Source organism: Nicotiana tabacum, chromosome 21 (assembly GCF_000715075.1).
Source record: "Nicotiana tabacum cultivar K326 chromosome 21, ASM71507v2, whole genome shotgun sequence".
Taxonomy (NCBI): Eukaryota; Viridiplantae; Streptophyta; class Magnoliopsida; order Solanales; family Solanaceae; genus Nicotiana; species Nicotiana tabacum.
In genome coordinates this window covers 91,668,561-91,686,852 of record NC_134100.1, presented here as the reverse complement: position 1 = coordinate 91,686,852, position 18,292 = coordinate 91,668,561, and the positions used below count along the sequence as shown (strand labels likewise).

General features: G+C 35.1%; 3 protein-coding genes across 3 annotated transcripts; 1 reads left to right on the top strand and 2 right to left on the bottom strand.

The window, feature by feature from the left end:
- Positions 1-1,187: 1,187 nt before the first annotated feature.
- On the bottom strand, positions 1,188-4,720 carry LOC142175359 (uncharacterized). The gene is made up of 7 exons (XM_075241943.1): positions 4,208-4,720; positions 3,407-3,934; positions 2,999-3,355; positions 2,503-2,709; positions 2,396-2,458; positions 1,799-2,236; positions 1,188-1,682 (listed from the first exon to the last, which is right to left on the bottom strand). Exons 1-7 carry the CDS (start codon positions 4,718-4,720, stop codon positions 1,188-1,190), a joined length of 2,601 nt encoding a protein of 866 aa, XP_075098044.1.
- A 2,170-nt stretch (positions 4,721-6,890) lies between these two features.
- On the top strand, positions 6,891-11,128 carry LOC107810082 (hexokinase-2-like). The gene is given in 9 exon segments (NM_001325853.1): positions 6,891-7,199; positions 8,838-8,991; positions 9,087-9,269; positions 9,538-9,612; positions 9,746-9,901; positions 10,062-10,160; positions 10,238-10,368; positions 10,481-10,562; positions 10,750-11,128. Coding segments are annotated over 9 exon segments (1,497 nt in total). The 5' UTR covers positions 6,891-6,927; the 3' UTR covers positions 11,095-11,128.
- A 361-nt stretch (positions 11,129-11,489) lies between these two features.
- On the bottom strand, positions 11,490-15,453 carry LOC107810081 (uncharacterized). The gene is made up of 2 exons (XM_016634810.2): positions 12,696-15,453; positions 11,490-12,234 (listed from the first exon to the last, which is right to left on the bottom strand). The coding sequence occupies exons 1-2, from the start codon at positions 15,319-15,321 to the stop codon at positions 11,804-11,806; spliced, it is 3,057 nt and encodes a 1,018-aa protein (XP_016490296.2). The 5' UTR covers positions 15,322-15,453; the 3' UTR covers positions 11,490-11,803.
- Between the last annotated feature and the right edge of the window lie 2,839 nt (positions 15,454-18,292).

The window sequence follows — 18,292 nt, the reverse complement described above, 5'->3', positions numbered from 1 at the left end:
CTTAAGATATCTCAAAATCCTTTTGGCAACCTTTAGGTGAGATTTCTTGGGGTTTGACTGGAACCTTGCACATAGCCCCACACTGAATACAATATCTGGTCTACTGGCAGTGAGATAGAGGAGAGATCCAATAATGCCTCGATACATTATTTGATTTACAGAAGAGCCAGATTCATCCAAGTCCAGTCGAGTGGCAGTAGCAATGGGAGTGTCGATCACTTTTGATGCTTCCATATCGAACCTCTTTAAAAGCTCCTTGATGTATTTTTGCTGACTGATACAGGTTCCCTTCGTGGACTGCTTCACTTGAAGACCCAAGAAAAAGTTTAGCTCCCCTATCATGCTCATCTCAAACTCACTTCCCATGAGTTTTACAAATTCCTCACAAAGTGAGTCAGCTGTTGCCCCAAAGATAATATCATCAACGTATACCTGAACAATGAGCAAGGTCCTTCCTCGTTTCTTTAGAAACAGAGTGTTGTCAATTTTTCCTCTTGTAAAGCCATTTTCTAAGAGAAAATTTGACAACCTTTCATACCAAGCTCGAGGAGCCTGCTTCAAACCATACAGTGCCTTGTCCAATTTGAACACATATTCAGGATGTTCATGACATTCAAAACCTGGAGGTTGCTTAACATAGACTTCTTCCTTGAGAAAACCATTCAGAAATCCACTTTTGACATCCATTTGGAACAAGGTGAATTCCATATGTGATGCCAAGGCAATGAGAATTCAGATGGCTTCCATACGAGCAACTGGAGCAAAGGTCTCATCATAATCAATCCCTTTCTCCTGATTGTAGCCTTGAACAACTAGCCTTGCCATGTTCCTTTTAGTGTTTCCATGCTCATCAAGCTTGTTTCTAAACACCCACCAGGTCACTATGATGGTTCTATTTGAGGGTCTAGGTACCAGGTGCCATACTTTGTTCCTTTCAAATTGATGCAGCTCTTCTTGCATAGCTGTAATCCAGTCTGCATCCTTCAAGGCTTCCTTAATATTTTTGGGTTCTATTTGGGAGAGGAAGGCTGAGAGTGAATTTCTTGCTTTTGATCTAGTTTGGACTCCAGAATCAAGGGCGTGATTATATTATCGAGAGGATGGGAGCTTTTGTGTTTCCAGTTTGGCACTTGAATATCATTAGTGGAGGAACTAGGTAATCCTGACTGGTTCCCTTGCATTCTTCTTTATGCTACCTGTGAAGTACTTTGAACTGCATCAACCACTCTTTCTTCAGCTTCAGTGGTTATGATTTGGGTACCTGGTTCCTCTTGAGTTGGAGTGGAGGAGGTTGCATTGCCTTCATTTGTCTCCTTCACTTGACTCATCATATCTGCCTTTCCATTTGCCATATCAATGATTTCTCCTGGAACCAGCAGTGGCTCACTGTCTTGATCATCCTTGTTGCTCTTCTCACCAGATGAAGAGGACTCATTAAAGATTACATGAACACTTTTTTCCATACACTGAGTCCTTTTATTGTAAACTTTGTAAGCTTTGCTTTGAGAATAATACCCCAAAAAAATTCCTTCATCGCTTTTGGCATACAATTTTCCAAGATGATCCTTTCCATGGTTGAGAACATAGCACTTGCACCCGAACGTTCTTAAGTGAGTCAGCTTGGGCTTCCTTCCATTTAGCAGCTCATAGGAGTTTTGTTCAAGAAGGATCTGATCATGCACCTGTTCACCAAGTAGCAGGCAGTATTTATAGCTTCTGCCCAAAAGTTTTTGGCTATCCCACTATCAATAAACATTGTTCTGGCCATATCTTCAAGGGTTCTGTTCTTACTTTCTACAACTCCATTTTGTTGTGGAGTTCTTGGAGCTGAGAAGTTGTGGGTGATGCCATTTTCACTGCAGAATTCATCAAACTTGGCATTGTGAAATTCTGTTCCATGATCGGATCTAATGCAATCCACTTTTGATTCCATCTTCACTTGAATTTTCTTCACAAAGGCTACAAATACTTTGAAGGTCTCATCCTTTGTTCTGAGAAACATCGTCCAAGTGAATCTTGAGTAGTCATCCACTATCACAAAAATGTATCTTTTTCCTCCCCCGATTGGCACTCTCATAGGGCCACATAGATCCATATGAAGTAGTTCAAGTGGATTTGATGTGCTAACATCCTTCTTTGGCTTGAATGAAGATTTCACATGCTTCCCTCTAGCACATGCATCACATACTTTGTGCTCTTTGAACTTTGAATTTGGCAAGCCACGAACCAGGTCCTTCTATATCAGCTTGTTCAGAAGAGAGAAGCTTGCATGTCCCAGCATTCTATGCCACAGTTCGGCATCATCATCAACAGCTTTTAGGCAGCTTATGTCACCACTTTGTAGGGACTCGAAATCAGCAACGTAGATGTTCTTGTATCTTTTAGCCACAAGTACCACTTCACCAGTTACCAGATTAGTAACTGTGCATATCTTTGACAAAAACTCCACTTTGTTTCCCTTATCACAAATTTGAGAAACACTCAAGAGACTGTACTTCAGACCATTGACATAATACACGTTCTCGATTGAGTGTGAGAGAGACTTTCCAATTTTTCAACACCAAGAATGCACCCCTTTTTCCTATTTCCAAAGGATACATTTCCTCCTTGCAGGGCTTTCAGTGAAAGGAAGTCCATGGCATTCCCAGTCATGTGCTTAGAGCATCCACTGTCCATGATCCATTGTTGACTGCTTCCTCTCATTGTTCCCTGCACAAGGAATTCAAGGGTTAGATTTAGGAACCCAAACAAGTTTGGGTCCCTTGTAATGAGAAAAGGGATGAATGAGAGCTCTTCTAGTCCATGCAGGCAACATGCATTTTTTGTGAGTGGCACCTGGTCCTCTTCCAGTAGTTACTTTTTCGGCAAAAACTTTGTTTTTCTGAACAGACTGGACTCTGGCTTGGCAATTTTTCTTGAAATGCCCATTATTCCCACAGTGGGTACAAAGCCAGTTATCAGGTACAGTGATGTACTTGCTATGAGGGTTATAGGGAACTTTCTCCCTTTGGAACCCTATTCCCTGCCTGTTTCCACCATTATTAAAATACATAGCAGTAATAGCATTTGAAGACCAGGTCCACTTAAGAGATTTCTCAAGATCATTTTTTACTTTTTCCAATTCTGCTTGAAGCTGCCTATTTTTCTCAAGCTCTTCACATAAACTAGTTTTCACAATATTCAGCTCATTTTCAAGTTTAATATGTGCCTCACTAGCAATTTTCTTTCCTTTTTCAGAATTTCCAGGCTTAGAGTCTGCTTTAAGTTCCTCAATTGTTTCCTCTAGGTCTGCAATCACCACTAGGAGATCATCTCTTTCTTGCTCAGTGATAGCAACTTTCTCCACTAAGGCATTCTTTTCTTTACTAAGGTTCTCAGTGGTTTATTTCAAGTCAACTACAACTACCATCAAATCATCTCTTTCATGTTCTACACTAGCAATTTTTTCTGTTAGAACCTCCTTTTCATTTTTCAGATTTTCTATGGTTTCCTTCAAGTCAACTGCACAAACAACCATGTCATCATTAGTCTGCTCAACATTTCCTAACTCTATGGTTAAGGCATCCTTATCACTCACCAGACTATGATATGCATCAATCAATACATTAGCTAATGACATGAGTTTTTTAGGAGAATAGGATTTCAGATTTCTCTGAACATCCCTAAAATTTACCGTATCATTGTCATCGTCTTCATCATCGTCTGACTGATCCATTAAGGTGAATATTGAATCATATTCATTTGCTTCACTTTCAACTGCCAACATGGAGCTATCACCTGCATCATTTTCTTCTTCAGACTTACTGGAGGAGTCTCCCCATGCTGCAAGAGCTTGCTTCACAACATTGTCAGCTGTGTTTTTTCTTTTGAAGCGTTTGTCAGGAACCGGATTCCTCTTGGCTGCTTTATCAGAGTTGTGCTTGAAATGTTCTTGCTTCAGAAGAGGACAGTCCTTGATGAAATGCCCTGACTTTCCACACTTATGACAGAGGTCATAATTCTTTGGTTTGCTGGAACTACCTCTATTTGGTATACCTTCATTCCTTCGAACCATTTTTTGAAACCTTCTGGTAAGGTATGCCATATCGCTATCCTCCTCACTCGAATGATTGTTTTCAGCTTTGAATACCAGGTTCTTCTCCTTCTTTGGTTCTCTTCTTTCACTGTCCTTCTTTCTCTTCATCTCATAGGTCTTCAGATTTCCAACCAGCTTGTCCATAGTCAGTGTTTGTAGACCTTTGGCTTCATTAATAGCGTCCACCTTACTCTCCCAGGAGCTGTATAAAACGCTAAGAACTTTTCTCACGAGCTTGTTCCTAGGAATGATTTCTCCAAGAGAGTGTAGCTCATTTATAATGGAAGTGAATCGAGTATGCATGTCTTGAATAGATTCATCATCCTTCATTTTAAAGAGCTCATACCTAGTGGTGAGCATATCGATCTTGGACTGCTTTACTTGAGTTGTTCCCTCATGTGTCGTTTTTAGAGCTTCCCATATCTCCTTGGCGGATTGATAGGCTGGGATCATATTATATTCATCAGGTCTTATGCCACACACCAAAATCTTTTTGGCGCGAAAGTTCTTTTCTACAGTTTTCCTGTCGGCATCATTGTACTCTTTCCTGGTTTTTGGCACCATTACAACAGGTTCTCCTACCTTCTTTGTTGGGACATATGGACCATCGCAAATAACATCCCATAACTCGTAGTCTTCTGCCATTATGAACTCATGCATTCGAGTTTTCTACCAGCCATAGTATTGGCCGTTGAATCTCGGGGGCCTGTAGGTTGATTGTCCTTCCTCGAAGTTTGGTGGAGCAGCCATGGTGAGGATCCTCTCTAGGTGTTAACCTTTTAGAAAGAACCCACTCTGATACCAATTGATAGAATGTATGAGTCCACCAAACTGTATAGAGACCTGGTCCTATACCAGTTCCTACAGAAATAGCTAATGAACCAGTAAGTAAATGACACAGAAAATTTTACGTGAAAAAATCTATGCTCAAGGGGATAAAAAATCACGACCTACACTTGTAAGATTTCAACTTTACTACTTGAGAAATCTTTAGATTACAACCTATTGTAACCTATGAATTAAACTCTTAATCCCTCACTAACTTGTAATACACCTATTACAAGCCACTTTGCAATACACCTATTACAAAGACTTCAACTCATGAGTAACTCTCGTCATGATACAAACTCTAAGGGTTTATGATTTTTGGAGGTTCCTAGTTAAAGCTTCTAAATAAGCAAAGTAGGAATTACAATGAAAAACTAATACAAAAATACAACTCAACTAAGGACATACAAAAGACTTGTGGTAGGAACTGGTCCGTAGTAGTGTTGTACTTTGTTCTTGATGCACTTGTGACTTCAATGCTTGATTATCAGATCTTGAGTGCTTGAATTATTTCACAAGTGTTCAAGTGATATTTTGTTGTAATGCTTCTTGTTAATATCATTTGGATGACATCACTTGGATGATGTAAACACTTGATTGGTAAAAAACCCTTCCCAATGGGAAGTGACTGTTGCACTGTTTCTGTACTGTAGCATGCATAGTGCAGGCAGTCACTTTCCAACTGTAGAGTTGACTTCGCACTGCTATCAGGAAAACTCAAAGGGATCGGGTCCCTGAGTTGATTCTTTTCTGTCTGAAGTCATACATCACACATTAGCTTGAGTCCGTTGATATAGATATATACCAAGTGTACATCAGGTCCTTTATCTGGTTCTTAATAATAAGTTTGTTAGATCATCAAAATATAAGTCTAAGATATTTTAAACCCATCAATTATGTACATAAATTTAAAATTTGAATAATATATCAGTTTTTCTCTATACTTATCTTTACTTTACGGTCATTATTTTATAATACTCTTGAACTTGTCTCGAAACATTAATTATACACTGTATGTCAACATCTTTGAAAGAAGATTCTGGCCTCACTTTAGCACCCACGAAGATATTCTTGTTGAAGTACAAAGAAAGAGTGGCTACTGCTATGGGTCGTCTAGTAGGGTGTATAAGAATAGTATTAATTACTATTATGATTAGATTATTTCATATCAATCCTTTGATTTGGTGTATTAAAGATTTTGAAAGGACAAATTTATTTTTATACATATTTATTCATATATTAAAAACTATAATATTGTTATTGGCATAGTTTATTATATATAAGAATGATATGGAATACAGTATATATATAACTAATACTTGTATTAGTTATATATAAATTAAAAAATACTACCAAATAAGAAATTAATAATATAAAGTTAAGATGTACTAGTATTATTTTTCCAAATACATCATGCGGAACGACCTCTAGTCACTCGTGTTATTTGTACATTATGCCTTTTTATAATTTTAAATTTGAGAAAATGACTTTTTTAATTCTTATGTGTAAAAAACAGATCTCTTACATATAAAAATAAATCTTGTATGTATAAAAAAAAGTAAGGTCATAAAACTAAAAACAAGTTTTTATTGACCAAAAAAATCAATTGACCCTTGTGTTTCTTTAGCTTTCTTTTTATTTTTATCTTTTGGTTAAATTAAGGTCAATAATAGTATATAATATTTGGTGCACACCCCAAAAATATATATAGATAGAGACAGACACAGAAAGATTCTTTAACAGATTTTGATAAGCATCAAAATAGCAATTTCCTTATATTGTGGGGACCTACTCTTGTCTTCTTCCATGTCACCTCAAAAATCTTCAACAATTCTCTCTCCCATTTTCCTTTCTTTTTTTCTCTCACACACACACAAAGATACCAAGAAAGTATCTAATTGTGAATCTTTAACAAACCAATACTACAAATAAACCAAAAAGCTACAACCTTTACAGTAGAATATTCAGTTTGAATACACAAAAAGAAAGAACAATTGTGTGTTGTTGTGTTACAAGTGAAAAATATGGGAAAAGTGGTGGTGGGTGCAGCAGTAGTATGTACAGCTGCAGTATGTGCTGCTGCTGTTTTATTAATGAGGCACAAAATGAAAAATTCAGGTAAATGGGCTAAAGCTATGGATATATTGAAAGAGTTTGAGGAGAAATGTGAAACTCCAATAGGAAAATTAAGGCAAGTGGCTGATGCTATGACTGTAGAGATGCATGCTGGTCTTGCTTCTGAAGGTGGTAGCAAACTCAAGATGCTTATTAGCTATGTTGATAACCTCCCCACTGGGTGAGTCTTTGTGTGTGTGCGCGCGCGCGCGCATAAACTGATTGTTTGCTTATTTGGGTATCAAGAAATTGTGTCTTTTTTCAATAAAGTTGTGTTCTTGGAGGTGTTCTAAATATATATGTGTGCTTAAACTGATTTTTGCTCATTTGGGTGTCATATAATTGTGTCTTTTTTCAATAAAGTTGTGATCTTGGAGGTGTTCCAAATATATATGTGTGCTTAAACTGATTTTTGCTTCATTTGGGTGTCATATAATTGTGTCTTTTTTCAATAAAGTTGTGATCTTTGTGTGTGTGCGCGCGCGCGCGCATAAACTGATTGTTTGCTTATTTGGGTATCAAGAAATTGTGTCTTTTTTCAATAAAGTTGTGTTCTTGGAGGTGTTCTAAATATATATGTGTGCTTAAACTGATTTTTGCTCATTTGGGTGTCATATAATTGTGTCTTTTTTCAATAAAGTTGTGATCTTCTCTCTTTCTCTCTCTCTCTCTCTCTCTCTCTCTCTATCTTGGAGGTGTTCTAAATATACTATATTGTGCTTAAACTGATTTTTGCTTATTTGGGTGTGGAAAAAGTGTGTCTTTTTTCAATAAAGCTGTGATCTTGGAGGTGGTTCTAAATATTTAGAAATCTTACTCTCATGATTTTACTTTCTAGGGTGGAGTTATATCAGTTTTGTGTGTGTATATATGTGCTTAAACTGATTTTTGATTGTTTGGGTGTCATATAATTGTGTATTTTTCAGTAAACCTGTAATCTTGGAGGTGTTGTAAATGTTTGGAAATCTTACTCTGTTGATTTTAGCTTCTGGGGTGGATTTATATCATAGGGGTGTGTGTGTATGTGCATTAACTGATCTTATGCTTATTTGGGTGTGGAAAAGTTGTGTCTTTTTTCAATAAAGCTGTGACTTGGAGGTGTTTGTAAATGTTTAGGAATCTTATAGCCTGTTTGTCAAAACTTTTAAGAGGCCAAAAGTGCTTCTTCTTCTTTTCTTTTCTTTTTTTTTTTTTTTTTTTTCAAAAGCACTTTTTTTTTCTAACTTGAGGTGTTTGACCAAGTTTTTTTTGGGGAAAAAAAGTGCTTTTGGGAAAAAGCACAAGCAGTTTTTGAGAAGCAGAAAAAAGTAGCTTCTTCCCAAAAACAGAAGCAGAAGCAGTTTTGACTTTTCTTCTTACCAAAAATACCCTTAATAAAATATAGTATATACCAAAATAACCGTTAAACCTAATACTTAGAATATTAATGTATAAATATTTCTTATTATTTTTAGGATAGTTTTCTAATATATAGTTGTCTGTATATATGTGCCTAAGCTGATTATTGCTTATTTTGGTGTCAAAACAAATTGTGTCTTTTTCAATAAAGGTGTGACCTTGGAGGTGTTGTAAATGTTTGGAAATCTTACTCTGTTGATTTTAGCTTATGGGGTGGAGTTACATCAGGTTGTCTATTGATTTTAGCTTCTGAGGTGTATATATGTGCATAAGCTGAATTTTTGCTTTTTTGGGTGCCTTAAAATTGTTTCTTTTTCAATAAAGCTGTGATCTTGCAGGTGTTGTAAATATTTAGAAATCTCGCCCTGTTAATTTTAGCTTCAGTTTAACGTATGGTATTACTTTTATTCCTTCATCTTAGGGACGAAACCGGTCTGTTTTATGCATTAGATCTAGGCGGCACAAACTTCCGTGTGATGCGAGTGCAGTTGGGCGGGAAAGAAAAGCGTATAGTTAAACAAGAAGTTAAAGAAGTTTCAATTCCAAAGAATGTGATGGCTGGATCATCATCTGATGTAAGTATAAGCTGTATCATCTTTGCAACCGGCAATCTTGTTTCATCCACTCAGGGTTATTACCATATGATTAAACTTCGAACTGCTAACTGCAGGCGTTATTTGATTTTATTGCCACGGCGCTTGTAAAATTTGTTGCTACAGAAGACGACGATTTTCGTCTTCCACCCGGTAGACAAAGGGAGCTGGGCTTCACCTTCTCTTTCCCAGTTAAACAACTGTCAATTGCATCAGGGACTCTTATTAAATGGACAAAGGGCTTCTCCATCGATGATACGGTTAGTCATTCGATTCTCTGATTTTCACATCCAATCGATCATGCAACAGTGAACCTAGATTTAGTCGTCATTTTAATGTAGGTTTTTGCATTGATTGGGATTTAACACATACGACTTTATACATACAAAGTAATTTGGAGCTGAGGTGTAGTTGATTGATTATTTGATTGCGTTTTCACCGACTTGATTTAAAAGTACGTTAGAAAATTTCCTTTTCGAACTATATTTTATTTCAGTGTTGAACTACTCCTGATGAAATCTAACATAGGTTGGGCAAGATGTTGTTAGAGAGTTAACAAAAGCAATGGAAAGGGTCGGTCTTGACGTGCGCGTGGCTGCTTTGGTAAGTTTTGCTCCAGATTAAATTCTGTGTGAATTCCTATAAAGAAGAAGTGTGCTGATGATGTTCGTGTATTATGTTTTTTGTATGTCTGACATTTCTGATTATTAATCTTATGTAATTCTTGGGTGTTTAGGTCAATGATACTGTTGGAACATTAGCAGGAGGTCGGTATAACAACCCTGATGTCATTGCTGCAGTAATATTGGGTACTGGAACCAATGCAGCATATGTTGAGCGGGCAAATACAATTCCCAAATGGCATGGCCTGCTGCCTAAATCAGGAGATATGGTAGCTTCTTGTGACATTCATAATGCGTTTGTGACTTGATATATGCCTAATTCATTCTTCAAAAATATTTTCCTTGGTGTCGGAAACCTTATGGTTGTGATCAAACTAAGCATGAATCTCATGTTTGTAACGTTAACGTAATTTTGTTTGGTATTTGAAGGTTATTAACATGGAATGGGGTAATTTCCGCTCATCACATCTTCCGGTAACAGAATACGACCAAAGTCTTGACACTGAGAGTTTAAACCCCGGGGAGCAGGTAACAAAAACAACCCCCTTCCATTTTCTGCATTTTTCTATCTTACATCTGATTTTGAACTATTGGCAACTGAGCAGATTTATGAGAAGATGATTTCCGGGATGTATCTTGGAGAAATTTTGCGCAGAGTCTTGTGTAGAATGGCTGAAGAAGCTTCATTTTTTGATGATTATGTCCCACCGAAACTGAAAACTCCATTCATATTGAGGTAGGTATTTCTTTAACTGACACATTTACTATGGTTGCGCTGGGAGTTATTTATTTTCTAGCAGCCGCAAGCCCAACTCTTCCTTTCTAAAGAAATGCCACAAAACATGCAGGACTCCGGACATGTCTGCTATGCATCACGACAAGTCTGCTGATCTCAAGGTGGTTGGCGACAAGCTGAAGGATATCTTAGAGGTAAATAAAGTCCTGTGTTTATTAATATCAAACATTCGACTAAAGTGAAACATTATCAATTTTTGAAGTTTGTCATCTATTTCAGCCTTTATATGAGTTAAACCACGAAACATTCCTAAAGCTGGCTAAGCTTAAGTGGAGAACGACGTATTACTCATCCTATTTGCTATATATATTTTTGTCACAGGTACCTAATTCTACCTGGAAAATGAGGAAAATAATTGTAGAGCTATGTGACATTATTACCTCTCGTGGAGCTCGTCTTTCTGCAGCAGGAATTGTGGGCATCCTCAAGAAATTGGGAAGAGACACTTTGAAGGATGGAGAGAAGCAGAGGTCAGTAATAGCTGTTGACGGCGCATTGTTTGAGCATTACACAAAGTTCAGAAATTGCATGGAGGGAACTATCAAAGAGTTGTTGGGAGACGCTGCGGAAAGCATAGTCATTGAGCTTTCGAATGATGGTTCAGGCATTGGAGCTGCACTATTGGCTGCTTCTCATTCACAATATCTCGGACTCGAGGAATCTTGATCATGGTCAGAGTGATAGAAAAAGCCTGAGATGGTTTCTACATTTTGTATCGCCCCATACCTCGTAAAAGAGAACCCTCTTCTTTCGCCCCATACATTTGGGTAATGATGATGATATGAGTTGAGCTTAATGAAAAAGTGAGGATTCATATCGTCGACCCCAACATGTTTGGGACTGAGTCGTAGTAGTAGTTGTCATTTAGTTGCCACATTTTTTTTGTAATCTTTACAAGATTCACTATTGCCAATAAGTTTTAGTAGTGAGGTAGTTCAATCTTCCTTGGTTATTTTTTCTTGATTTGTTAGGAAGCCTATCCTCCTTTCATTTAGTTTAGGACTTTAATATTTTCTTTTTGTCAGTTATTAGTGAGAAAAGAAAACATTGAAAAAGGAAAATTTCTGTAGCAAAACAATGCCAAGCAACAATATGGATCTAATACAGTATGTACAATCCTAGTTTTTCACTATCTAATACATCATCTTTGGTCTTATTCTTTGCTATTATGAAGGGGAGCCTTGGCGTAACTGGTAAAGTCACTGTCATCTGATCAGGAGATCACGGGTTCGAGCCGTAAAAACACCCTCTTGTAGAAATGCAAGGTAAGGCTGCATAAAATGTACCCTTGTGGTCCGCCCCTTCCTCGGACTCCGCGCACACTGAGCTGCCCTTTTATTCTTTGCTATTCTCACTATCATATATTCTAATGCCATCAAATAAGTGATGTAAAACCAACATCATCATTTTCTGCAATCCTTTCACTCCTGGAATTCTTGAGAAGTGGTGAAACATCATGTTCTGTTTCATCTTTCTTTTCACCAGATGTAGGTGAACTGCTGTTGCATTGGAGCAAGATTTGCAAAACTTCCTTCATTGTAGGCCTTGATGAAGGAAATGTGCTAGTGCAAAAGATTCCAAGCTTAAACACAGTGCAGATTTCATCCAAGTATCCCGATTCTTTGATGTTTTCATCTAAAGTGTCGACTATTGGGTGTCCTTTTTGGAGGTGGCGCCATGCCCAGTCTGCAAGACATGAATCTTCGTCTCCAAAATTGGCTTCTTTTCTGGTCACTAGTTCTAAAAGGATGACTCCGAAGCTATACACATCAACCTTCTCAGTCACTCTTGTTTTACGCGCATACTCTGCAACACCAACATGAGAATGTCAACTGTTAAGATATAACTAAGTAAATAAAGTATGCTATTTCTAATAGCTTAAGCTTTTAGATCAGATGATCACATAATTGATATGCTATCGGAGCATGCAGAGGTCCTGAGTTCAGAGTTTAGTAAGCTTTCAGATGAGATGGTCATACAACTCAATAAGGTATCAGAGTAGGCTCTAAGTTTAAATTTCACCACCATTTACTATCAACAAGAAATTTCACGTGCTTGGTCTATGAAAAAGAATCAGGTTCATGCGTGAGGGCCTGTATTGAGACATAATTAAGTAAATAAAAATTTGTTCTCTCTAATAACTTAAGTTTTTAGATGGGATCGTCACACAATTCAATAACATATATGTGGTTTTATCTAGGTAAGAGATCGAGCTAACTTCTTAACTCTTAAATTTAATGATGCTATATGAGTTAATGGTTCTATACCTGGAGCAATGTACCCAAAAGAGCCAGCTACTGTTGTCACTGTGTTATCTCCAGGCTTGAGTAATATCCTGGCTAGGCCAAAATCTGCAATTTTTGCATTGAATTCAGTATCCAATAGGATATTACTTGACTTCACATCGCGATGAATAATAGGTGGCGAGCAATCATGGTGCATGTAGCAAAGACCGCGAGCAGCTCCTATCGCAATTTGCAGCCTCTTAGGCCATTCCAACACCAAATGTGGTGCTAAACCTGAGACATTGTTCAATCTCTTCTTTGAATGAAGCCATATATCCAAACTCCTATTCTCCATATATTCATACACAAGAAGCTTTGACTCTTCACTGGAAATGCAACACAGCAATTTTACTATGTTGGAATGTCGAATCGTGCCTAATATCTGAACTTCTGCTAGAAACTCCCTCTCAAGCTTGTGATCCAACCTTTGGTTGCTGCTCCAAATCCTCTTAACAGCAACACAGTTTCCTGATCGGCTTAAGGGCACGAGGTAAACCTGTCCTGATCCTCCACTTCCTATCGTGTTGTTATCAGTCAGATAGGATAAAATATCTGATTCTGTGAAGTCTAACTTGTGGAATGATGTCTGCTTCCATGTCGAGACCAATTCTTGCTTTCTTTTTCTATGACTTCTCAACACAAAAACACTATACAAAACCGCCACCAGAAAAGAGACTGCTGCTACACTACCAAGAACAGCAACAAGTTTAACTGGAAACTTGTCTGACTTTGTTTTCCCCTTACAAGAACTAAGTCCAACTAATGGATTACTTGCACAAAGACCGGGATTATTCAAGAAACTCTTATCGAAAGCTGCATTCTCTAACTGAGCTGGGATTTTACCCGATAGGAGATTTGATGACAGGTTAAGTGAAGTTGGAATCAACTTACCTAATTCAGTTGGAATATCACCTGAAAATTGATTACTTGACAAGTCCAAAACACTGAGTTTTGGTAAAAGGCCAAGTGCAGTTGGGATTTGGCCTGATATCTGATTCTTGCTACAACTTAAAGTAACAAGAGATCTCCATGAGGTAATATTAGATGGAAAATTACCAGAAAGTAAATTACCATCCAACAAAAGTACAGTTAATTCTGGTAAAACAGTCGATTCTTGAGGGATTTCACCACTTAAGAGATTATTACTTGCCCTGAATACACTTAAACTGTGCCAACTACCCATTCCAGTTGGTAACTCGCCCGAAAACTTGTTGTTTCTGATATCAACTAAGGATAAATTTGATCCCACTTTATCTGGAAGTTGACCACTGAACAAATTATCATTGATCAACAAAGTTGACAGTTTCTCAGCTGTCCATAATCCATCAGGAATCTTACCAGAAAGACGGTTATTCTCAACGCGAACGGACTTCAAACTGTCACAATTTCCAAGTGAATCAGGTAGTTCACCTGTAAGTTTATTCTCAAAAACAATCATTTTTGACAAGACCTTGTTGTTACACATACCCTGAGGTAATTTCCCAACAAGTTGGTTTTGTGAAACTTGGAAGTCCTCAAGCTTCGAAAATCGACCAAAATCAGGCGGAATTTCACCTGATAATTTGTTGCCAAACAACTTAACATTAACCAGTGATGGTAATTTGCCTACACTCAAAGGTATTTCTCCTGATAATTGGTTGTAAAACAAAGACAAACCAGTCAACTTAGTCAACTTTCCAAAATCCTCAGGTATTTTTCCAGTCAAGCTGTTATTACACAGATCAATAACATCTAAATTCAATGACAAAATTGTCTGAGGAATTTCCCCTGATAATCTGTTGTTGTAAAGATAAACTATAGTCAAATTCTTGATCTGAAATACACCACTAGGAATATTACCACTTAAGCCATTTAAGGACAAGTCTAAAAATTCAAGACTTGTCATATTACCAATATTTTCAGGTATTTCTCCAACTAAATTTGCTTCTGTCATCCAAAAATTCCTCAGTTTTTTTAACTGAGTAAAACTTGATGGTATTTCTTGCGGAGCAAAACCATTGAAACTTAACACTAAAGATTCAAGATTCAACAAGTTACCTATTTCTATAGGAAAACTGCCACCAAATAAATTCCCCGCGAGCACGAGTTCTTTAAGCTGATCATTTAAGTCACCAATTGTTGAAGGGATATCACCATTGAAGTTGTTTGAAGTCAAGTTAAGGACTTGAAGATTAACCGAAAGACGATTAATATCATCAGGTAGTGTACCATTCATGTAGTTAAAAGAAAGGTCTAAAAATTCAAGATTTGAACAGTTGTAAAGTATAGTAGGAAAAGGTCCAGGAATAAAGTTGTGGTTCAAATCCAGAAAGGTGAGATTTTTAAGATCACAAATGAATGATGGGATTGGTTCAGAAATTTGCCCAAAATAAATCTGAATTCCTGTAACTGAATTATGGTTACAAATTATTCCTGGCCAAGAACAATGATTTGAAGATGAGTTCCAGCTTGTGATATTAGGAGAAGTAGACCAATGTTGTTTTAATTTGAGTAAAATGGTATTTTCTTGATTGGAATTTGGCTGAGAATTCGCATTGAATGTGTAAAACAGAAAGGTGAGAATGGAAAAGAGGATTTTGGGAGTTGAGATTATTATTTTTTTGGACATTTTTGTGATTTTCTAGTGAAGAAATTAGCTTCTAAGGGTGCTGCGAATTTACATGTAGCAGAGTTTTTTCAAGAATTGACAAGATGGTTTGTTGTAGATTGGTATAAGGTGGTGGGATCAATGTGAATACTATTTGGTCAACTTTGATTATATAAACTTTTTGATAACTAAAAATTCAAATACTGTGTTGTTTTCTTGTTCAGCCCATTGTTAGTTGGTTGACTTTGACTAAGGGATTGTCTGGTTAATTATACAGGGATTATAATATATAGATTGTTTATATGATGATTAATAATCAATGAATAGTAATCTTGTAGATAATAATTAAGAGATTATCATTCACATGATAGAAAAATCATAATGAAGAGATTGTAAGTTTGTAACACATGAATTACTTACTTAAAAGAACAAGAATTACTTACTTTAAAATGGCATTTTGTCTTTAAATAGTTTTACTCACGTGCTGCTAATGTATGAACTCTTAATTGACATTATATTTTCGTTTAAAATAATACATAAATTTTCGCATAATTTAATGTAAGTATCATTTAATGCCAATCAAACATTGCATTAATTAGGCGATGATTATTTTTCTTACTAGTATTAGCATCTGCGCGGACACTAACCATGTCAAATATTTGAGTTATTTGGATTATATATAAATAATCTTAAAATTTAAATTTTCTCGATAAATATAGATAATCATTGGATATTAATTAGGCAATACTACATGAAAAAGATTAACTATTTCTCAAATCTCCTAGTTATAATTCTATTTTTTCTTTTTGGTACAATTCTCATCGATGTCATTGGATCTTAAAAATAGCCGGGAAACAAAATAATAACTCATATTTATGGCAAACACAATCAAATATTAAGACTATGAAGGACTCTTTGGATATGACTTAACTCTTTTACTACTACTTGAACTCTTATTTGGTGTGTTGATATCTTTCAAAAAATATTTCTATTTTAAAATTTCAATTTCTAAAATTTATTTTTCAATAATAATTATTTTTATAATAATATAAGTGAAAATATTATCCTTATTTCAAAACTCATTTTAGTCGGCTATCTAAAAATTTAAAAAATTCATTAGCCACTAAGTTATTTTCTCTAGTATGACTCCATTTTCATATTTGATATTAACCATGTTAAATATCTGAGTTATTTGAATTATATGTAAATAACTTTAAAATTTAAACCTTCAAGATAATTATAGATAACCCTTAGATATTAATTAAGAAATAATACATGAAAAGGGACTAATAACTCGTATTTATGGCAAAGCACAAAGGTTGACACAATATAAACAATTCTTTAGTTACAACTTAACTCTTTTACTACGACTTGAACTCTTACATTCCATGATATTATCTTTCAAAAAATATTTCTATTTTGAAATTTCAATTTCTAAAACTTTATATATATTTTAATAATGATTATCTTTATAATGATGCAAGTAAAGATAGTATCCTTAATTTAAAATTTACTTTAATTGGCTATCTAAAAATTTAAATGATTCTTTAGCCGGTGAAACTTTATTTCAGTATGACTCCATTTTGAGTTTATCTCAAGCCACAGATTTTGAATTTTAAATGCCTCATTAAATGTTAAATTAGTTGATTGTCATTACATAACATTACATATATTGTCTTAAAATTACCAAGTAGTTTTTTGTCGATATCATACTTGGCTTAACCTCAATGCAAACTACGCAAATTGCATTTAAATCCAAATTCGAATATTATATCATTTTGTTAGTAATAGTAATTTTTTTTAAACGACACATAATGTAAATTAAGAAAAATATTCTACGATATCCTTATCTTATAATCTATGTATTTGAGTTCAAAAAAAATATTTGAACTCAATGAGATCAGCTTCCAAATTTTTTATACTCAACAAAGATGAAACAAAAGAAGAGATTCGTTGTCATCTCTTATTTCTGAATTTTAGATTTTTCATATATTTTTTCTATATTTATTTTCTTTTATCTTATTTTTTATGTCTGTCTTTCTTTCTTTTATTACAACGAGTTAATTTATTTCACTATAAAAGGATGAGTTTTAATTGAAATTGTCTCCATAAGAACTTTATTTATATTTTTAGTCTTTGGTTGAAATTTTTTTCATATTTTTTCTTTTGGTTTTATCTAATCAACCTAAATAGGTGCTCTTACAACCACTTAAATTAAAAATAAAATTAAAGGATGTGTAATTTTATATATAATTCATATATAATATGTGTATAATCGTGTGTTGCCGGTATATCATCTATGTATATTAGCTATAAAAAGTAAACAATAAATCTGACCGATATTTATGTAAATATTCCATAAGATTTCGGTTTCTTGATTTTATCCATGATATGACTTCTATTATAATAATTTTAAAAAATCTCTACTAAAATTCAAAAATATCTTATATTTTTATTTTTAAAATTACATTATATTTTAAAAAATAATCTCATTTCGAAATAATTTGTTTACATTTTAAAAAAAACCACGTCATACTAATTGTTTTTTAAAATATACTTTTTGTTACGCTTGAAAATCGCTATAGAAACTATCAATTAGAAAGCAATATCCCTCTTGTTGAATTAGAGAAAAAAAATTTGCACATAATCTAATGATTCAAAACTAATATTCTTTAACGAAAAAAATATTATACCATTGCATTATTGGCTTGACTGCAGCTAAGTGAAGAGGTTTCGGCTTATACCCTTCAATTCCTAAAAGGTGCTAAATTGAAAGTAATGATAGCAATTGTATTGCCAAAGTTTTATTATTTGTTTGATGTCGATTTTTACAAATTGACTCTTCAAACAAACATTTTTCAAAAGGGGAAAAAATAACTTTTTTTTAATATTGACTGATTTTTGTGTTGTTTCTTTCTCCATCATGTAGGTTTACTTCATTATATATGTAAGTAAACTTTTATTCGATTTTAAAACTCTTTTTTGTTATCTG

Excerpts from the sequence above, each read along its gene's own strand:
- LOC142175359 (XM_075241943.1), bottom strand. The coding sequence starts at position 4,720 with ATGGCAGAAGACTACGAGTTATGGGATGTTATTTGCGATGGTCCATAT. Across the intron at positions 3,356-3,406 it reads ATGAAAGAGATGATTTGATG|AATGCCTTAGTGGAGAAAGT; the intron begins GTAGTTGTAGTT and ends AGTAAAGAAAAG. Across the intron at positions 2,459-2,502 it reads GAACGTGTATTATGTCAATG|GGAAACAAAGTGGAGTTTTT; the intron begins GTCTGAAGTACA and ends ATTTGTGATAAG.
- LOC107810081 (XM_016634810.2), bottom strand. The coding sequence starts at position 15,321 with ATGTCCAAAAAAATAATAATCTCAACTCCCAAAATCCTCTTTTCCATT. Across the intron at positions 12,235-12,695 it reads TTTTGGGTACATTGCTCCAG|AGTATGCGCGTAAAACAAGA; the intron begins GTATAGAACCAT and ends TTGGTGTTGCAG.